The following is a 19,782-nucleotide window of genomic DNA, read 5'->3' as shown; positions in this document are numbered from 1 at the left end:
ATGGGGCGCCCATGCCCAGGGGATGATAGCCCAGGGCACGTGGTCCCCGGAGGAAGCTTCCAAGCCAATCAATTGGCTAGAGTTAAGAGCCGTATCCCTGGCTCTGAAGCAATTCTCTCCTCGCATCCCCAACCGGCACGTTCTCATTCTCACCGACAACATTGCCACAAAAAGCCACATCTGCAGACAGGGGGGCACGAGATCCAAGGCCCTCATGAGGGAGGCCCTCAAGTTAGGCCTTTGGGCGGAAAAACACCTTCAGTCGCTCCTAGCCGACCACATCTCGGGGAGCCTCAACGTCCAGGCGGATTGGCTCTCTCGAGCAACGATAGACCCAGGAGAGTGGAATCTCCATCAAGACCTGTTCCATCAAATCAGCCTCAGATTCGGCCTACCAGTACTGGATCTCTTCGCGACCAAAGCGAACGCCCAACTCCCTCGCTTCTTTTCCAGATTTCCATCCCCGGGAGCAGAAGCAATCAATGCCCTCAGGAGCCCCTGGCCTCCAGGACTCCTGTACGCATTTCCTCCAATCCCAATTCTCCCGGACGTGATTCACAAGGTCCTCAGAGAGAGGGCCCGAGTAATCCTAATCGCCCCTCATTGGCCCCGCCGGCCCTGGTTCGCGGATCTACAGCAGCTGTCCGTCCAGGACCCCTGGCGACTCCCCGTTTCGGGGGATATGCTTCGACAAGGGGCCTCATTTCATCCAGACCCGGAGTGGTTCCACCTCACCGCCTGGCTGTTATCAGGAGAGACCTAGAACTGCGTGGACACGACCCCGACACAGTGGAGGTCATTTTAAAAGCCAGGAGAGGTTCGACCAATCGAATCTACGACCATACATGGTCCAAGTTCCACCAGTGGTGTATATTGGAAGGGTTTTCCCCCCTGTGCATCCCCATACACAGGATCATTTCCTTCCTTATGCAAGGCTTCCATCAAGGCCTCTCCACCAGCACCCTCCGGCGTCATCTGGCGGCCATTTCCTCTGTCTTAGCGGGGCCCCGCAGACAGCCTCTCCGTTCCTTTCCAGAAGTTCAGGAATTCCTCAAAGGTATAGCCAATCTCAGACCTTCCAAGGTTCACAGATATCCTTCCTGGGATTTGCCACGGGTTCTCCATTCCCTCACACAGGCACCCTACGAACCCCTAAAATCTGCGTCCCTAAGGTACCTTTCTTTCAAGGTAGCATTCCTAGTGGCTATTACCTCTGCCCGACGCATTTCGGAGTTGGCAGCCCTTTCAATCAGGCAGGACCTCTGCCAATTTCATCAGGACAAGGTGGTACTACGACTGGACCCCACCTTCTTACCCAAGGTCAGTTCCATGTTCCACAGAACCCAAGATATTGTCCTACCTTCCTTCTGCCTCCAACGGGACCATCCTTTGGCAAGTAGATGGCACACTCTGGATCTCATTAGAGCGCTTAGGATCTATATCCAATGCACAGGACCTTTTCGGAGGTCGGAAGCACTTTTCGTAGCCTATCATCCCAGAGTTATGGGTACCAAGGTGTCTTCAACAGTGATAGGCCGTTGGATCAGAGGGACTATCTCTAAGGCCTACGAGTCGGCCTCCCTCTCAGTTCCAAGGAACATCACAGCGCATTCCACCAGAAGCGCAGCCACTTCGGCCGCTTGGGCGACTCAAGCCCCGTTGGAGGAGGTCTGCAAAGCAGCCACATGGGCCTCGCCAAATTCCTTCATCAGGCACTACAAGATTGATTCTTACGCCTCAGCGGACGCTGCCTTCGGCAGAAGGGTACTCCAATCCGTTATCTCTCACGATAGCAATCTGACCCCACCCTAGGGACCAATCTATTGGGTATGTCCCATGTGACTGCTGGACCCGCTCCTTCAGTACGGAGAATAGGCGTTGATTGCTTACCTGAACGCCTCTTCTCGTACGGTGAGCGGGTACAGCAGTCACTTCCCGCCCTTGTTTGTGTCTTTTCTATTTTCTATCTTCTGTAACCTTTTTCCTCTAACTATGAGAGTTGAACACTAAAGAGCTTCACATCTGAGCCTAGTCTACGGATTCGCGAATTCTGGGGAAGGGGCGGATCCAGCAAGCTTTTTTAACACTAGGCTCAGTTCCACCGGATTGGACATGAGCAACCCATGTGACTGCTGTACCCGCTCACCGTACGAGAAGAGGCGTTCAGGTAAGCAATCAACGCCTATTTTGTTTGATGAATTGGAGTTGAGGCTGTATGTGTAGGGTTTATAATATTGCTTGTTTAAAACAAGGAATGTGAGAATGTGAGGCTGTCTTGAAGTTAAGTGGGTGGACAGGCTGTGTTTTCTTTTTGAGGAGGTAAGTTTATAATTGTTGAGGGGCTATTGCTGTTCCTGGGATAGTTTGGTGCAGTAGGTTTGAAGGAGAATTAATTTATTACAGCAGGCTTGGTTTATAAGCAGCTGGAGATGAGGGGATTTGTGGATATTTGTTATTTGAGAGAGTGGAGATTTTAAATATTGTATTGGGATAGATGGCATGTGTTTAATACACAGGCGAAAGGTTTGCAGTTCTGTGGCTGAGTTGTTACGTTTATGTGTTATGTATATTAAGAGGTTGAGGATGAGAAAGAGTTATAAAGGGTTTTTTTAATGGCTTTATGTAGCAGTTGGAGGGAATTCCGTATTGGTGAATTCCAAGATTAGTGTATAGATGTGGGTATGAAGGAGGTTTCTTTCATGCATAGTAATGTGTATGTTTTACATATGATGAACTGGAGTCCAGTATTGAGGACAATAACTGGCTATTTTTGATGTTTTTTTATATAAGTGTTTACCTTGGTTTGAATCAGAGAACTGAGATGGAATGTCAAGCCTACTAAGTTACCAGTAATTACTTATTAAGTTAAAGGATAAGCTAACACTGTATCTCTAAAACAACCTAGTCAAGATACATAGCAGGAATTGGATTTTCTTTAACAATTGCCTTTTATATATGTTGGAGGTAATAGTCTCTTATTGTATGCCCATAAGAAAATTGCTAGCTGGGAGATTTTGAAGGATATCTTGAGATTCAAGATGAGGGGAATCATATTTTATTTTATTGTAAAAAGCTTTGATTATGAATTATGAATTGTACACAAATCTGATAAATGAAATAAAGTACTGGTAGGGAGTCTTGTGGTGTTATGAAATGAAAATATTTAATTGTTGCTGTGACAATTGTTGCTGGATTTTACAATGCTCGTAAGGAAGCTAAACATTTTAGGAAAAATTTCACAATTGAGTAGAATTCGATGATAGATACTTGTTTTCTGGATTAAATCTGTGGCATCATTGAATACAGCTGAGAAGCTCGTGTAGATTTAGATAAATTGGTTCTGTGACAATAGATTTTTGCACTGTATGGTAACGTATTTCTGGATTTGGCTCTGTTTTAAGGGAAGAGAAAGTTGTTTATGAGTGTATGAATGTTGATTGTGCAACATTCTTTTCCTTTTACACATTATTTTCTCTCTGTGGTTTGTAATCTGAGAGAATGCAGGGAAGTGTGGTTGTTTTGTACAGCATGGTATAAGTGGTGTTTATACATATGTTTGGGATTGTGGTTCCGTGTTTTATATTGTTTATTGATGAAGAAATACTCCTATGTGAAAACTGTTAGAAGATATGATGTGGGATGATACGTATGAGGATGCTGGAATGAAGCCAGCAATTACATAGTGGAGCGGTTTGCCTGTTGTCATTTTTATGAGTTGGTAGAGAGCTGTTTGCTGAAGAAAGGGGGTTGGATTAGATGACCTTTGAGGTCCCTTCCAACTCTGGCTGTTGTAATAGTAGTGTTGGTATTTGGGTTATTTGTGGCAGTAAATGTTGGGTTAGCTATAGAATGTAATAAAAAGTGTATAGCTATATTAGATAAAACTGTTGTGATTTAGAAGACAGGTAGTTTTGATAATTTTGGATTGATGATTTCCTGTGGTGAAGGAAGGTGTTAGAGGCTGAAGGCATTTGAATGGATTAGGATAGACCCGTAGGGTGTCTGTTTATAGTATAATTTTGTTTAGCTGCTAGTAAGTAAAACAGGAAAGGTTTTGTTAAAGGGGAATGTTTTACAAATGTAACAAAATTGGATAGAAGAGATTTAACAAGAAGTGATAGCAAATAATGTGTGTGATAAGTAGGGGTTTTTACATGCTGTCTGAGAAAAATAAAGCTGAATGATCGGTGTGACTGATTATAAGAAATGCCTGTATAAGACGTGGATTATTGAGTAAAGATGAGGTGCTGTAAAAGAGGCAGTAGGGAAGAAGAAGGTCAACTAATTTAACTTAGTGTGAGAAATATGTTGGACATATGCATGAAAGGATGCATAACTGTTTTCCATTCATTGTGAAAGAACGTTTGTTTTTGATTGAGTGTGAATGAGTGTATATACTAAAACATGGATATTGGAATAACATAAATAAGGGAATACAGTGGTTGGGATGAATAACCTGATACTGTTGATGACAAAAGTAAATCTGGTGTACCTGGTGAAGAAGGTACTCCAGGACGAGCTGATGCTAGTAGTAGTCAGCCCTGCTGGCCCTAGTGGTGTTGTTGAGTTTGGGTTTTTTTGGAATTACTTGGTTTTCCTGTTTAACCAGGAACCTCCAGGTGAGCCTGGTGAACCTGGTTAAACAGGGCCTCAAGGTTTTTGTGGTTCAATAGGTTCTTTTTGGAGAATCTGGATCTTGTGATCCAGGGTCTTATGGCAAATATGGTGGTACAAGGTTTAGCTGATGCTATTAGTCCCCACTGGTGAACCTGGTCTGATGGGTCTATGAGGTCTTCCAGGACAATTTGGAAGCCCAGGTCTAGGCCTTCTTGGTTCAACTGGACCTGATGGTTGCCCTGGTCCAGCTGATCCAGCTGGTCCACAAGGTGAACCTGGTAATATTGAATTCCCAGGACCAAAGGGTCTTTAATGGTGAACTTGGAAAATCTGGAGAGAAGGGTATTTCTGGATCTCAGTGTACTGTTTGAATTCAAAGGAATGAGAGGACTAATTGTAGTAGGTAACCTGCTGGCTGGTTATTTCAGTGAATTGAGTGAAAAAAAAAATGCCAGCAGTTGAGATATGTATTTGAGTAAGAATTGAATCCTTTAAGTGGATGGGTGAAAGCATTTTCATTTGTAATGATAAATACTTAAGATGAGAGTGAATATAATAGTGAAATAAATATGCCTTGGTATGGAAAAGTATATGTATATTATATGTATATTAAAAAATGTATATTAATAATGATAGAGGTACACGTTTTATGGTCTATTTAGTAGAATAGGGAACTGAAAAGGATTCCCTTCTGTCTGAGTGTATTTGGCAAAGGCTGGGGAGAAAATTGAATTCCAGAAGCAGTATAAAGTTATAACAACTTTGAAACGTTTACCTTTAGCATTTATATGTGTATAAATGTTTGTGCAATGTATATTTAAATGTGTAATACTGGAACAAGATGCACTGAGATGCTAAATTGTCTCTGAAACAACTAAAACGAACTTGTCCCAGTTTTTTCTCGTTTAAGGTCTGACGGGCTGGTGGCTTATTTACAATTTTAAGAATGGTGACTGATTCCTGAGTGAAAACTTAAAAGGACACAACTGGAAGCTTATTTGGGACTGTCCATTGAAAAGACTGATAATGATTGAAATGACTGTGCACGCCATGGACACATATGAAGGGTTTTATGCATGAAGGATTGGACTTTGTCAGTTTATCAGTGTCTCTCGAAAGCAGAGTGAGAGAAAGAAGGACTATGAAACCTTTTAATGTTTTTTTCCCCCATAAATGGAACTTTGGAGGGTGGATTTGTGAATCTGGATAGGAATGTTTTATTTTGCCATTGTCATTCTTATATCTGAATAGGTCACATTTATGTTGTGTAAATTTGTGGATGTAAGCCCCTGAATTCAGAGTGTTAGTGTATACAATACTGTCACATATACACATGACATGCAACTATACGCTGGGGGGGCCTAGTACACATAATACATAGCAGCATGAATGTGATAATAAAGTTGGTGATTGTTTTGTGGAATGTTATACTGTACACAAAGGGGATGGTATTAGAGGCTGTGTTATCTAATCACCTGGTGACATGATAGCAGCTCTGTTTCCATACCGGACAGGATCATTGGTATACACAAACATCACTAGTATTAATTGATCCAGATTTGAAAACTGGAATATGCCTCAGATCCACTAGCTATGAAGTGGAAGTAATTTATAAGTAATACTTTTAATGGTATAGATTACACACCTTTATATAAGTAGTGAAGGATCATAGAAGAAGAATCATTATTGCTATATCATGAAACAAAAACACCTTCCAAACTGGTATTTTTATACAATGTAGCCTTAGCAAAACTGTGCAATAAGCTATGTGAATGAAATGAGACGAAGTTAAACAAGGGAGATGGGAGACACATTAAGAAAAGGGGAATTAACATATCCAGATACAATGCATTTATGTCCCCTATTGTTTGAAGAAGTCAAGATTGTTATGAAATCTAACTTGCAAGGGTGGATTACTTGGGATGTTCTAAATGGACAGTAAAATATGCCTGGTGATTGTAGGGAAATATGTTACCAGCCAATTGGTATGTAACATATAGGCAAGAGGTGTGAACACAATTATCCATAGAGTTGCTGGAAAGGGAAAAAGGCTGAAGCCCTAGGACAAGTGGGGTTTTTAATTTGGTGACTTATATGTTCATGCTTATGCATTCTTGCAACTGGATTAGATGAGCCTTGCACAATAGACAAATCTAACATTTATGGAGGTAACATTTTTTGTAAACAAATGGGTCATTTGTGAAAGGGTAACTGAGAGGAAAGATCATTCTACACCAGTGATTTTCAACCTTTTTGAGCCGCGGCACATTTTTTACTTTTATGAAACCCTGGGGCACATTGAGTGGAGGGGGGGGGGGGGTAAAAAAAGTTTGGACAAAAAAATTCTCTCTCTCTCTTCCTCCCTTTCGCTCTATTTCTCTCTCCCTCCCTCTTTCTCTCCCTTCCTTCCTCTTTCTTTCTCTCTCCATCCCTCTTTCTTTCTCTTCCTTCCTTCCTCTCTTTTTTGCTCTTTCTCTCTCCCTCCCTACCTCCCTGTCTTTTTCTCTCTCCTTCCTTCCCTCTCTCTCTTTCTCTCTCTCTTGCTTTCTTTCTCTTGTTCTCTTGCTTTCTCTCTCTCCGAGCTTCGCGGCACACCTGACCATGTCTCGCGGCACACTAGTGTGCCACGGCACACTGGTTGAAAAACACTGTTCTACACTATAACATGATAGTCATGTATTAGTAGGCATTACATAAACATGTCCCAGTAGGTGGAGAAATGGTATATGTACCCCATTATAAACATATACCAAGATAATGATTTATTTAGAGGCCTATCTTTACAAATGTTGTTTGATCAAGGCCCGGAGAATAGAATGTAATTGGTGACATATCCCACACTTATGGATAAGATACAAAGAGTAGTAAGGTGGGAGTAGTATAAACATATAAGATGATTTGTTGAGTATACGTCCCTGATATGCCTTAAAGAACTCAACTTAAGCAAATGAGGTATTGTACATGTGCAATAGAAGGGAGATAATAAATCTATAATGTAAAATAGAGTGACCATAAAGACATATGGATATAGACATGGGAGATGAGTTATTCAAGTAGAGATACGGCACGAGAAACCGCAGTTAGGAGTAGAATCATATAATGCTACATCTAGTGACATATGGAACACTCCAACTCTTGGTTGCCGGATTTATTTGTAGGAGTTATTATAAGCATTGTATTAAGTTATGTATTGAGTTCTGTAACCTGTATCTGTATTAAAATGTACGCTGGTTTGCTTTATCTGATGGAAGGCCCGCTGGCATAGGGATGAATATCCCCACGAATAGGGGGCCTGCATTATGATGGAAATTTTCCAAGAATTTGAAGATTCTTGGATAAAATGGAGGGGGGATTGAGAGAAATATCTATAGGATCTAGGCATCTAAGGCCTAGATGGATACAAAACACTCTTATTGGAGTACTAAACTTCCGACCTTTTGGACAGTAGTTCTTGCCAGAAAAGCAAGAATGTACAAAAACATGTTTACATCCTGTATCAAGATGAAGAAATCCTATTGTTTAGGCCAATAAACATTCATAAAGGCTTGATGGATTAATCTAGAGAGTTCCAAGGAACTGTGATGAAATTGGATGCAAGACAACCCCATATATGGACAGGAGGAAGGGGGTGTTAATTAGACATGAAACTACTATAAAAGATGATACTTGAAGTTAGGTACTCTACCTTTTGAGGTAGACGGGTAAAAATACCTGTGACTTCAAATTGGTCCCAGTGTGATATTATCACACTGGTATGTTTGGGATCTGTATGTTATGTTTGATATGTGTTATGTTTGATAAATGTTTCTATGATATATATCATGTGGTTAATAAAAGATTTTTAGCTTTTATTCTCATGGTCTGGGGAATTTTTTTAACACATCCCATCCCTGATAACGTATGCCTTTGGAATAGATGGACAAGGGAGAGACCCCAAGACATATCTCACTATTAAAGTGGAGAGAGTGGTTGAGGGGGAAGTTAAGTCTCTGGGTTGGTCGGTGTATGACTCCCTGAGAAAACTTGAAAAACCCCTACCAATTAGCAACAAGGCGAATAACCTGTTCATTGAAATGGCGGAAGAAGTAGCTAAAGCTCTCACGGTAAAGAATTGTTTTGTATGTGGAGGGACTAATATGGGTGAACAGTGGCCATGGGAAGCCATGGAGGCGGAGCCTTCTGTTTTTAATAATCTCTCTCGTGCTGGTAATATAACTGAAAGGAAAAAGCTTTCTGGAATAATATGGACTCTGTCTACGAATCTAGTAGGCAGAAACTGTTTCCTGAGGACAGGAAGTGTAAATGTGGGAGATTTGATATGTTTGGGTTTCTGGGATATTACGTACCAAAAATGGAGCTCGCCGGGAAATGCAACCAAACCCCTGAAATTTGACACTACATACCTGGGTTATTTACTCTCCACGGCATCTGATACCGAGTGGATTGCTCCCAATGATATGTATTGGATATGTGGAAAGTTGGCCTATGAAACCCTGCCCAGGAATTGGTCAGGGTCATGTGTATTGGGATGGATAAAACCGTCCTTTTTCTTGTTGCCCATCGCAGCCCGTCAAGTGTTAGGAGTTCCATTATATGAATCAATAGGACAACAGTACGATAGAAGAAGGCGTGATGTGGATGCCTTATTCTCCAATTTCCCGTGTAAGGAGCTTGTTGAATATGAGGAGACTGATGTTTGGAGCTCTGAAAGGATTGTATGTACATATGGTAAGGCTACTTGGGCAGAAGATGGGTCATGGGGATATCGAACACCCATCTATATGTTAAATAGGATTATTCGTTTACAAGCAGTTCTTGATCTGGCTGGAAAACGAATAGATGGTGCACTTAATTTTCTTTCGGAAACAACAGATAAGATCCGAACAGCTGTGTATCAAAATAGATTGGCCCTGGACTATCTTTTAGCCCGAGAAGGAGGGGTCTGTGGTAAATTTAATCTCTCAAACTGTTGCCTACAAATAGATGAAACAGGGAAGGTAATTAAGCAGTTAACGACGGAACTGCGACAACTTACCCATAATCCTGACCAAGTGTGGAAAGGGTTTAATATGAAAGAAATGTTTGGTACCTGGTTTCCCAAATTACCAGGATTACAGGCAATAGTGGCGTTTATTGGGCTAATTGCTGCTGGATGTGTACTCATTCCATGTATTTTACCTATCTTTATTAAAACTATTTCAAATAGCTTATCATTGCTCGCTGATTGTAAGGCTACTGCACAAGTACTGGCTATGTGGGAATTTGCTGCTAATCAGGAATCAGAGTATGCCACTTTACAAGCTGATCCTAATTATGTGACTCTCCTTGCTGATGAAGAAGAGTCACAAAGGGGGGAATGAGGTGGCTAGCATAACCATTATTGATTCCAAAGTTTGGAGACTGGGTCAGTATGACCTCGGTTCGAATAAACAAATGTATAGCTGGCACAAGATAAGGGAAGGGGGGGGGGTTATTGTGGTGTCAGCAGCAAAGTTATATATGTATCCTAAATCTGCTTAAGCAAGAAGATTGCGACAAACAGGATGTCTGGCCTGTCTAGCACATGATGTATACCGATATTTGTTAATTTCCCACAATTGTATAACCATATATGGGGAAGCATGTTATGCTGAGATAATGCTGAGATAATGTATAATTAAGTAGTATAAAAGGAAGTGTCTGTTATTTGTTTGGGGTTCAGGCCGTTTCTTTTTAGTCTTGTGCTTTGAACCTGCGCAATAAACCTTTCCTTTGTTGGAAGAGCTGGCTTATGTCTCGTCAATTCTACAACAACAGCGTGGTAGTAAAATTTTGGTAGCCATTCACTGCATGGAGGGCTTTAGAGGTGATAATCAATACCTTAAATTGCATTTGGAGACCGATTGGAAGCCAGTGCAGCTCACAGGGTGATGGTTTGATATGGATGTACCTAGGCACACCCACAACAGCTTGCGCGGCTGCGTTCTGGATTAATTGAAGTCTCTGAATGCTTTTCAAAGGTAGCCTCATGTAGAGCATGTTACAGTAATCGAGCCGTGCGGTGATAAGAGTGTGAGCGACTATAAGGAGAAACTCCTTTGGTATAAAATTTAATTTTTAAAAGCCTTTTAAGCTGGAGAAGATGCCAGGGCATACTGTACACAAGTGAACATTATTTGCCCAAAAGTATGAACTCCGCTCTTAAGGACAATATGTGGGAAGATGGATGATTGCTTAATCTAGAGGGTGGGAGATTGCTCCATTTTTTGAGTGTTTATTGGGCCATGATTACAGAAAGTTTGAGAAACATTGCTGTAGAAAGATACTGTATTTGATTAGTGACATTAGTCATAAATTCCTGTGCATTTCTGTTTAGAAGACTTCTAAGCAGAATGTCTCTAAATATAATGCTGATACACTCTATTATTTTTAATTCCACACAGGCCTTGAAATATGGACAGGGGCCTTCCCCCCCAAAGATGCCATGATCAGTGGTTTAACCAGAATGTAAGTTTTTATTTTCTGTTTAACTCTTCCCACCTCTCAGCTCTAGTTTCTTATGCCAGACATCAGAGAAATATACACTCATACTCACAAACACATAAATTAATTCTTGGAGAATAAACGTTATTTTTCTTCAGGAAATAATCTGGTTCAAAAAGTGTGCTGTTTTATAAAATTATTTTTTATGAACAGAATAAAAAGAATGCTGTCTAGATCCTCAATACTGTGGCTGACAATTTGAGGAAATTAATGTGATGTTGCAAGACTGTTTTAAAACTCCTCTTATTATTGATTGTAATGGTAATGCCCCAAAACTCTGGCAAGGAAGGATGACTGCATTGCCAGATAATTTCAGTAGCTCAGCAACATACTGAATCTAAACAACAGAATATATACACCTTTTAAAAAATCATATTTTCATTCTTACTGCAGTATATATTCATATACAGTAGAACCCCGACTTACGAGACTAATTGGTTCCGGAAGGAGGCTCGTAAGTCGGAACGCTCGCATGACGAAACATTGTTTCCCATAGGAAACAATGTAAAGTCAATTAATCCGTGCAACAACAAAAAAACCCGCTGCCGCCGAACGCGGAAGTTAGCGTTCGGCTTCAGGAGACAGCTGCGAAGCCCCCGAGCCCCCCAGGCCGGCTGCGACGTTTTAAAACACGCGCGCCGCTTCGCAGCTGTCTCCTGAAGCCGAACGCTAACTTCCGCGTTCGGCTTCAGGAGACAGCTGCGAAGCGGCAAACCCCCAAGCCCCCCAGGCCGGCTGCGACGTTTTAAAACACCCGCGCCGCTTCGCAGCTGTCTCCTGAAGCCGAACACGGAAGTTAGCGTTCGGCTTCAGGAGACAGCAGCGAAGCGGCGCGCGTGTTTTAAAAGGTTGCAGCCGGCCTGGGGGGCTTGCCAGCACCCCCCCCGAGCCCCCCAGGCCGGCTGCAACCTTTTAAAACACGCGCGCCGCTTCGCAGCTGTCTCCTGAAGCCGAATGCTAACTTCCGCGTTCGGCTTCAGGAGACAGCTGTGAAGCGGCGCGCGGGATACGAGCGCCAAGGAGCTGTCTCCTGAAGCCGAACGCGGAAGTTAGCGTTCGGCTTCAGGAGACAGCTCCTTGGCGCTCGTATCCCGAATGTGAGCTCGGGAGGCGAACAAAAATGTCGCTCCCCTCCCAGCTCTTATCTCGAGTAGCTCGTAAGTAGAGCTGCTCGTATGTCGAGGTTCCACTGTACTCTCACTATATGTGGCATTAAAATTTGAAATTTGAAATTTCTTCACTGGTAAACAAAAATGCTTAAAAGTGAAAGGTTGGCTTACTCTCCCTTGCTGTTAGAAGAGAAAAGAAAGCAATGTGAGAACAAAGCCAGAAGAAGAAAAGGAAAATCCTGCAGGTGTAAATGAACTCTGGTCAACAGAGGAATGAATGAGTGCATAAAAGAAGAACGGCAGAAGAGGAAAATAGGTGTAAGATAGAGATCCAAGGCAAAGAGGGAAAAAGCCTATACCAGGGGTAGGCAAAGTTGGCTCTTCTATGACTTGTGGACTTCCAGAATTCTTAAGCCAATCATGCTAGCTCAGGAATTCTGGGAGTTGAAGTCCACAAGTCATAGAAGAGCCAACTTTGGCTACCCCTGGCCTATACAGGTTATCCTTGACTTACAACCTTTTGTTTAGTGACCTTTTGAAGTCACAAGAGCATTGAAGAGAAATGACTTGCAACTGTTCCTCTCAGGTAACAAGCATTGCAGCTTTCCCATTTGGACATTTGGCAACCAGCCATTTATTTGAAAGGTTGCAGTATCCCCATCATACTCATTTGAAACCTTTCCAGCCAGCTTCTGACAAGCAAAATCATCAATTGGCTTAGGGACCATATGATCACTTAACAACTGCAACAATTTGCTTAAGAATAAGGCAAAAACAGGTGGTAAAATTGGGCATGATTGATTTTGTAGCCTTGCTACAAAACCCGCCTTGCTTAGAAATGGACAAAATTTGCCCTTTTGCCATAATACTGTGAGCAAAGATGAAACTGTACAACCAGAAATAATAATCTGCCTTTCTCTCAATATGGCTTTTGTTACTTGTTAAAGGATTTCTAGATTAGTTACAATTGTGAATAATACTTTTTTTTAATTACCCAGAATATGCCATATGACAACTTTTCGATGGCTAATTGGCACATGCCACAGAATGAGTTTCCAGAGGGACTCCCACCTTCTCCATGGTATTCAAATGAGAATCCACATGAAAACTTTTTGAGGGATACTTGGCACATGCCACAGAATGTGTTTCCAGAGAGACCCCCATACCCTTCATGGTATTCAAATGAGAATCCACATGACAACTTTTCGATGGATAATTGGCACATGCCACAGAATGAGTTCCAGGGGTATGTTACTTTCTCAACTTACATTATTTAGTAACATCTTTTATTTTATAGGTAGTTTTGGTTATTGTTGTTATTTTAAAAAAGCATGAAGCTACTTTCAATTTCTTAAAATACCAGACTAAAAAGCAATAAATCATAAATAAATAAAAGCCACATAACACTATTTATTTAACAATTACAGTAGTACCTCTAGATACGAGCTGCTCCACATGCGAGTATTCCAAGTTACGAGCCGCGACGCGAGCAAAATTTCTGTTTGACACCCGAGCTCAAATTCGGGATACGAGCCGAGCTTCCGCTAGGTGGCGCAAGAATCCTTGCTTCTGGTTATCTCGGCGCGAAAAACAAAGTCTAAAGGCATTCGTTCGAGATGCGAGTTGATCGACTTACGAGCTCGGGTCTGGAACGAACTAAACTCGTATGTCGAGGTACCACTGTATGGGCAAATAATTTTTCGCTTAGGGGGTGTCTATGAAGATTCTCAGTCATCCAGGTCATGGTGATCCCAAAGGTGTTTTTCCAAGAGGCAACTGGACTTTCTAGTTTTTCTTTTTAAGGCATGTTTGCTTCTTATCCAAGAAGCTTCTTCAGCAATAGTGGGGAATAGAAGGATTTATACTCCTTGCAGACAGCTGACCTCTTCGGAGAGGGGCAGCTAACAAATCTAATAAATTATTTTTATTATTATTATTATTATTATTATTATTATTATTATTATTAATTATTATTATTTATTATTATTATTATTTGCATTCTTTTAGCAAGTTGTTAAGGTCACCTGGAGGTATATCTTTGTCATCAGGGTCATCTGAGTGGTGCAAATGGATGTGGAGCCTTCTTGGAACTGTTGAAAGGACTGTGTTGTAAGAGGGTCGCCCAGAAAGTAATGCACCACATTTTTTTCTTCAACAATTATTTATTGATCACAGTGAAACTTATGCACAAGAAAGAATGATGTTTCTTCTACATTCCCTATTTTTCTATGTAATCTCTGTCTCGTTCCAGCAAGATACAAGGGCATGTACACTCTGTCGGTACCACTCCTTGTTCTGGTCATGAAGCTATTTCTGCACTGGCCTTACCCTCTGTGCCCAGTGACTAACTGTACTTCTGTTGACTGCAGATTCTCCATAAACTGTACACAAACATTTGTGAATGTTCCCAACAGTTTCTTTCTCCGCACTGAGAAATTCAGTCACGATATCCTGCTTGTAACGTACATCACTTACAGACGCCACTTCGAAACCCTGCTGCAGCTATGCTATCTGTCTGAAGACATGCAAAATTTATACACGCACTCCTGACAATTCAAATAATGTATATCTAAAGTTTCACATTCATACCATTACTGCTGGCTGAAAAAAAAATTGTGGTGCATTACTTTCTGGGCGACCCTCAAATACTGGAAATAGATGATATCATATCCTTCCTCCTCTGTTGAGAGATGGCTGTTCAGTTTTGACATAGATGGCCCCTTTAACCCTGTTTCAAACCAGTGATCTCAGTCCAAAATATGGATTTTGTTGTCTTCAAAAGAGTGGCCTGTGTCTTTTAAATGCAGATGACTGCTGAATCTAGTTCTGATGGGTTTGTTCTCCTATGTTGTGCAATGCATTTATGAAACAGTTGTTTCATTTTCCCAATGTACAGATCTGCACATAACTCCCTGCATTGTACTGCATATACCACGCTGCTCAGTTGTACTGCATATACAGTGATCCCCCGGGTATCACGATCCCAATCATTGCGAACGGGCTAAATCGCGATTTTTCAACCCGGAAGTCAAAACACCATCTGTGCATGCGCGTCCTTTTTTTCTATGGGCACGCATGCGTAGATGGCGCCGGGCAGATCAGCTGCTGGGCGGCTTCCCTGGGTCTTCCCCCTCTTGCTGGCGGGGAGGGCGAGCGGCGGGCATCAGCGATTCCCCACCGCCCACGCAAACTCCTCGCTGCCGCTCGCCCGCCCTTCGCCCGCCCACGCCGTTCGCTCGCCGCCGCTTCCCAGCTGAGTCCTGAAGCGAATTGGCTTCAGGACTCAGCTGGGAAGCGGCCGCGAGCGAGCGGCGAAAGCGAACGGCTTGTCCGCCGCCTGCCTGCCCGCGCGCCCCGCCGCTCGCCCGCTCTTCACCCGCCCACACCGTTCGCTCGCGCCGCTTCCCAGCTGAGTCCTGAAGCGAATTGGCTTCAGGACTCAGCTGGGAAGCGGCGCGAGCGAGCGGTGGCGAGCGAACGGCTTGTCCGCCGCCTGCCTGCCCGCGCGCCCGCGGCTCGCCCGCCCTTCGCCCGCCCACGCCGTTCGCTCGCGGCCGTTTCCCAGCTGAGTCCTGAAGCGAATTGGCTTCAGGACTCAGCTGGGAAGCGGCGCGAGCGAGCGGCGTGGGCGGGCGAAGGGCGGGCGAGCGGCAGCGAGGAGTTTGCATGGGCGGTGGGGAAACCCCAGCGCCGCTTCCCAGCTGAGTCCCCTTCCCAGGATCCCCAATCTTCGGCTCCTCGCTAGCGCTGTGGAAGTAAAAACACCATCTGTGCATGCGCAGATGGTGTTTTTACTTCCGTAGCACTACTTCGCGAAAACCCGATCATTGCTAGGTGTCCTGGAACGGAACCCTCGCAATGATCGGGGGATCACTGTACTGCATTGCTCAGACACCCAGACAGCAACTGAGCAACATGGTATCATAGTTCAAGAAATAGAATATAATTGTATATTATCAGTCTGTTTAATATAAACTTCTAATAGAACTAAAGTCACTCAAGGGAAGGATAAGAGGGTGAGAGAGGAAGTAGGATCCGGGAAGGTAGAGGTAGGGTGGTGAAAGGAAGGAAGGCAGGAGGGAGAGAGGGGAAGGAAGGTAGAGAGGAGAGATGGGGAGAGTGAGGAGGGCAGTGAGAAAGAGAAACATGAATACAGACTGATAACATGTTGATATGCAGATAAAAGAGGCCAGTAAAGAAATATGTAATTACGTATGTCTTTGAGATGTATGTAAGGTATATGCATTGACATTTGTATGGATTTGAAGTAGAGGGAAAAAATAAAAAGCTTTTACAAGAAACACAAGCTTTACCATATAGAGAAAACACCATTGATCTGGTATAAGTGTCAAGCTGAAAGGCATCATTTAGTGAGTCTCCCAGGAAAAGAAGCTTAGTAAACATTTCAGAACTTCTAGTTTTTACTTGACATTGGCATCCTTCAACCTCGAAAGACCATGGTATCATCGTCTGGATCGCCCAGAATTTTTACTTAGTAGCTTACATAATTGGGAATAATAGTAAAAGTTTGTGTGTGTGTGTGTGTGGGGGGGGGGAGTGGCAAAATATTAATAATTAATATTTATATTAATAATTAATATGAGAGGAGCTGTGAACAAAGTCATCTACACCGAGAAGATCCTATAGTTCAAAGTCTTCACAAACTCCACAAACAAGAACCTCCCTAAAAAAGGAGTCCCTTAGAGTACCTCACAACCAAAGTACAGTGGTACCTCATGATATGAACCCCTCACCATATGAACAATCTGAGATACGAACCCGGGGTTTGGATATTTTTTGCCTCTTCTTACGAACGTTTTCCGTCTTACGAACCCGCCCCCGCTGCCCGGCTGTCGCTTTTTGAAACAGCCGGGGGGCTTCCCAGCGTCCTCCTAACCCAGTGATGGGCAACCTTTTGAGCTTGGTGTGTCAAAATTCGCCAAAAAACCGAGCATAACTCGGGTGGTGTGTCACCTTAAGAAAAAAACACTCTCACTCTCTCTCACTCTCTTCCTTCCTCTCTCATCTCTCACTCTTTCTTTCTTGCTCTCTCTCACTCTCTCTCTCTTCCTTTCTTTCCTTCTCTCTTCCTTCCACTTTTTTCTTTTTCTCTCTTTACTTCCTTCCCCTCTTCCCCTCCCTCTCCCTCTCTCCTACTCTTCTCCTACTCTTCCTCTCCTGCTTTTCTTTCTCCTCCTCCTTCTCTTCCTCCTCCTCTCCTTTTCCTCCTCCTCTTCCTCTCCTTTTCCTCCTCTTCCTCCTCCTCTCATTTTTCCTCTTCCTCTTCTCCTTTTCTTTCTCCTCCTCCTTCTCTTCCTCCTCCTCTCCTTTTTCTCCTCCTCTTCCTCTCCTTTTCCTCCTCCTCTCCTTTTTCTCCTCCTCTTCATCTCCTTTTCCTCCTCTTCCTCCTCCTCTCCTTTTTCTCCTCCTCTTCATCTCCTCCATTTCCTTCTGGTTCTCCTTCTCCTGCTCTTCCTTCTCCTTCTCCTCTTCCGCTTTCTCCTCCTCTCCTTTTCCTCCTCCTCTTCCTCTCCTTTTCCTCCTCTTCCTCCTCCTCTCATTTTTCCTCTTCCTCTTCCCCTTTATCTCTTCCTTCCTTCCTCTCTTCCTCCCTTTCTCTCTCCCTCTTGTTCACTTTTCTCTCCCTTCCCTCCCTCCCTCCTTCTTTCCTCTCCTCTTTCCCTCCCTCTTTTTCCCTTCTTTCTCTCCACATCTCCGGCGGGCAGACGGCTTTGCTAACCGGCACAAGGCTCAAGCCAGCTGCCCGGGAAAGCCCTGGGCCAGCCAGGAAAGCCGGCTTTACGGGAAAGCAGCGCGCTTTTCAAATGCGCTGCTTTCCTGCTGCAACTCTTTCCTGGGCAGGGGGGGGGCGCCCGAACAGAGGCAGCGGCGGCAGGTTCAAGGGACCAACAGCCGGTCCTTTTCGGGGCTGCGTTGTTGCAGCGTCTGAGGCCGCCGCTGCCTCCGCCTCCAGGTGAAGGGATCTCCTCGGTGGGCGGCCTCAGAGGCTGCAACAACGCAGCCCCGAAAAGGACCGGCTGTTGGTCCCTTAAAGCTGCCGCTGTCGCCCACTGCAGAGATCCCTTCGCCTGGAGGCGGCGGCGGCCTCAGACGCTGCAACAACGCAGCCCCGAAAAGAACCGGCTGTTGGTCCCTTGAACCCGCCGCCGCTGCCTCTGTTCGGGCGAAGGGATCTCCGCAGTGGGCGGCAGCAGCTTGAAGAGACCAACAGCCGATCCTCATTGAGCTGAGTTTCCTTTGGCTTCCTTCGAGGCAGCAGGTGAGCTTTGCAGCTTTGCCTCGAAGGAAGCCAAAGGAAGCTCAGCTCGGGGGCGGGCCTGAAGCAGCCGCCGCCTACTCCGCCCCACGCTTCGGCCGCGCCGGGGCCAAGTAACCTGAGGCTAGGCCCGTCGCCCCGGCTCCAAGTGCGGGGCCTGGGCAGGCAAGCATTGGGAGGGCCTCGCCGTCGCTTGGCGGGAGAAGAGCTCCCCTCCCCGCGATCCGGGACGGCATGGCCGTCAACAAGTTAGTGCGCGGGGGTCCTGATGGCTTGCTTACGGCCCCCTCCAGCCGCTCTTGCAGGGCTTCCAGGCTTCCCGTGGGGCGGCGAAGAAGCAAAAAAGCGGCACTGGAGGGACCAAGACGGTCTGCAACTGAGCGTCTGGAGGAGGAGGAGGAGGAAAGCGGGCCTGCAATTGGCCAATTTCTTTTTCGCCTTCAGGGACAGGAACTGCTGCTGCTCTGCCATAGGGTGCTTTCCTCCCCGCCCCCTGGCTTTCTTCCTTGCCGCCGCCAGACACTCAGCAGCAGAGTGGAGGGTAGATTCGGGAGCTTATGGTAAAATCTCGTACGTTGCCGGGGGCCGGGTAAATGGCCTCAGCGGGCCGTAGTTTGGGGATCGCTGCCCTAAAGCTCCCTGTTTCTCCAGCCGCGTGTCACCGGAAATGGCTACGCGTGTCAGTGCTGACACGCGTGTCATAGGTTCGCCATCAGTGTCCTAACCTGTAACTGCTTTCCTTGGCAATGGACTAAGGCAGCGGTCCCCAAACTACGGCCCGCGGGCCGGATGCGGCCCGCTGAGGTCATTTACCCGGCCCGTGGCAGCGCACGAGATTTTACCATCTATAATATACTAAGTTCCGAATGTCATCTCCACTCTGCTGCCGAGCGTCTGGCGGCGGCAAGGAAGAGGAAAGCCAGGAGGGCGGGGAGGAAAGCACCCTATGGCAGAGCAGCAACAGTTCCTCTGAGAAAGAAATTGGCCAATTGCTTTCCTCCCCGCCCCCTGGCTTTCCGCCTCCTCCTCCTCCAGACGCTCAGCTGCAGACCGTCTTTGTCCCTCCAGTGCCGCTTTTTTGCTTCTTTTTTTTTTTTGCACCGGTGAGGTTTGCGCGCGCTTGGGCACTTTTGGCGTGTGGGGGGTCTGCTGCGGAGAGGGAGAGAGAGAGAGAAAGAAAGAGGGAGACATAGAAAGGGAGTGTGAGAGAGAAATAACGCAAGAAAGAGAGGGAGAGAGAGAGCGGGAGAGTGCTGC

General features: G+C 44.8%; 1 protein-coding gene across 27 annotated transcripts in view; it reads left to right on the top strand.

The window, feature by feature from the left end:
* LOC139163957 (biorientation of chromosomes in cell division protein 1-like 1) overlaps positions 1–19,782 on the top strand; it is a 102,164-nt gene that overhangs the window by 13,915 nt on the left and 68,467 nt on the right. For 25 of the 27 annotated variants that reach the window (XM_070745347.1, XM_070745373.1, XM_070745352.1 and 22 more), the window contains exons 2-3: positions 11,040–11,103; positions 13,247–13,494. In XM_070745347.1, coding sequence (XP_070601448.1) covers positions 11,050–11,103; positions 13,247–13,494 — 302 coding nt within the window. In that variant the 5' untranslated portion in view covers positions 11,040–11,049. Of the gene's footprint in view, positions 1–9,183; positions 9,346–11,039; positions 11,104–13,246; positions 13,495–19,782 lie in introns of those variants that run through there. The other 2 variants (XM_070745360.1, XM_070745346.1) reach the window with 1 other exon arrangement.

Source organism: Erythrolamprus reginae, chromosome 3, assembly GCF_031021105.1.
Source record: "Erythrolamprus reginae isolate rEryReg1 chromosome 3, rEryReg1.hap1, whole genome shotgun sequence".
Classification (NCBI taxonomy): domain Eukaryota; kingdom Metazoa; phylum Chordata; class Lepidosauria; order Squamata; family Dipsadidae; genus Erythrolamprus; species Erythrolamprus reginae.
The sequence above is the reverse complement of the archived record's forward strand: the minus strand, read 5'-3'. Positions and strand labels throughout refer to the sequence as shown.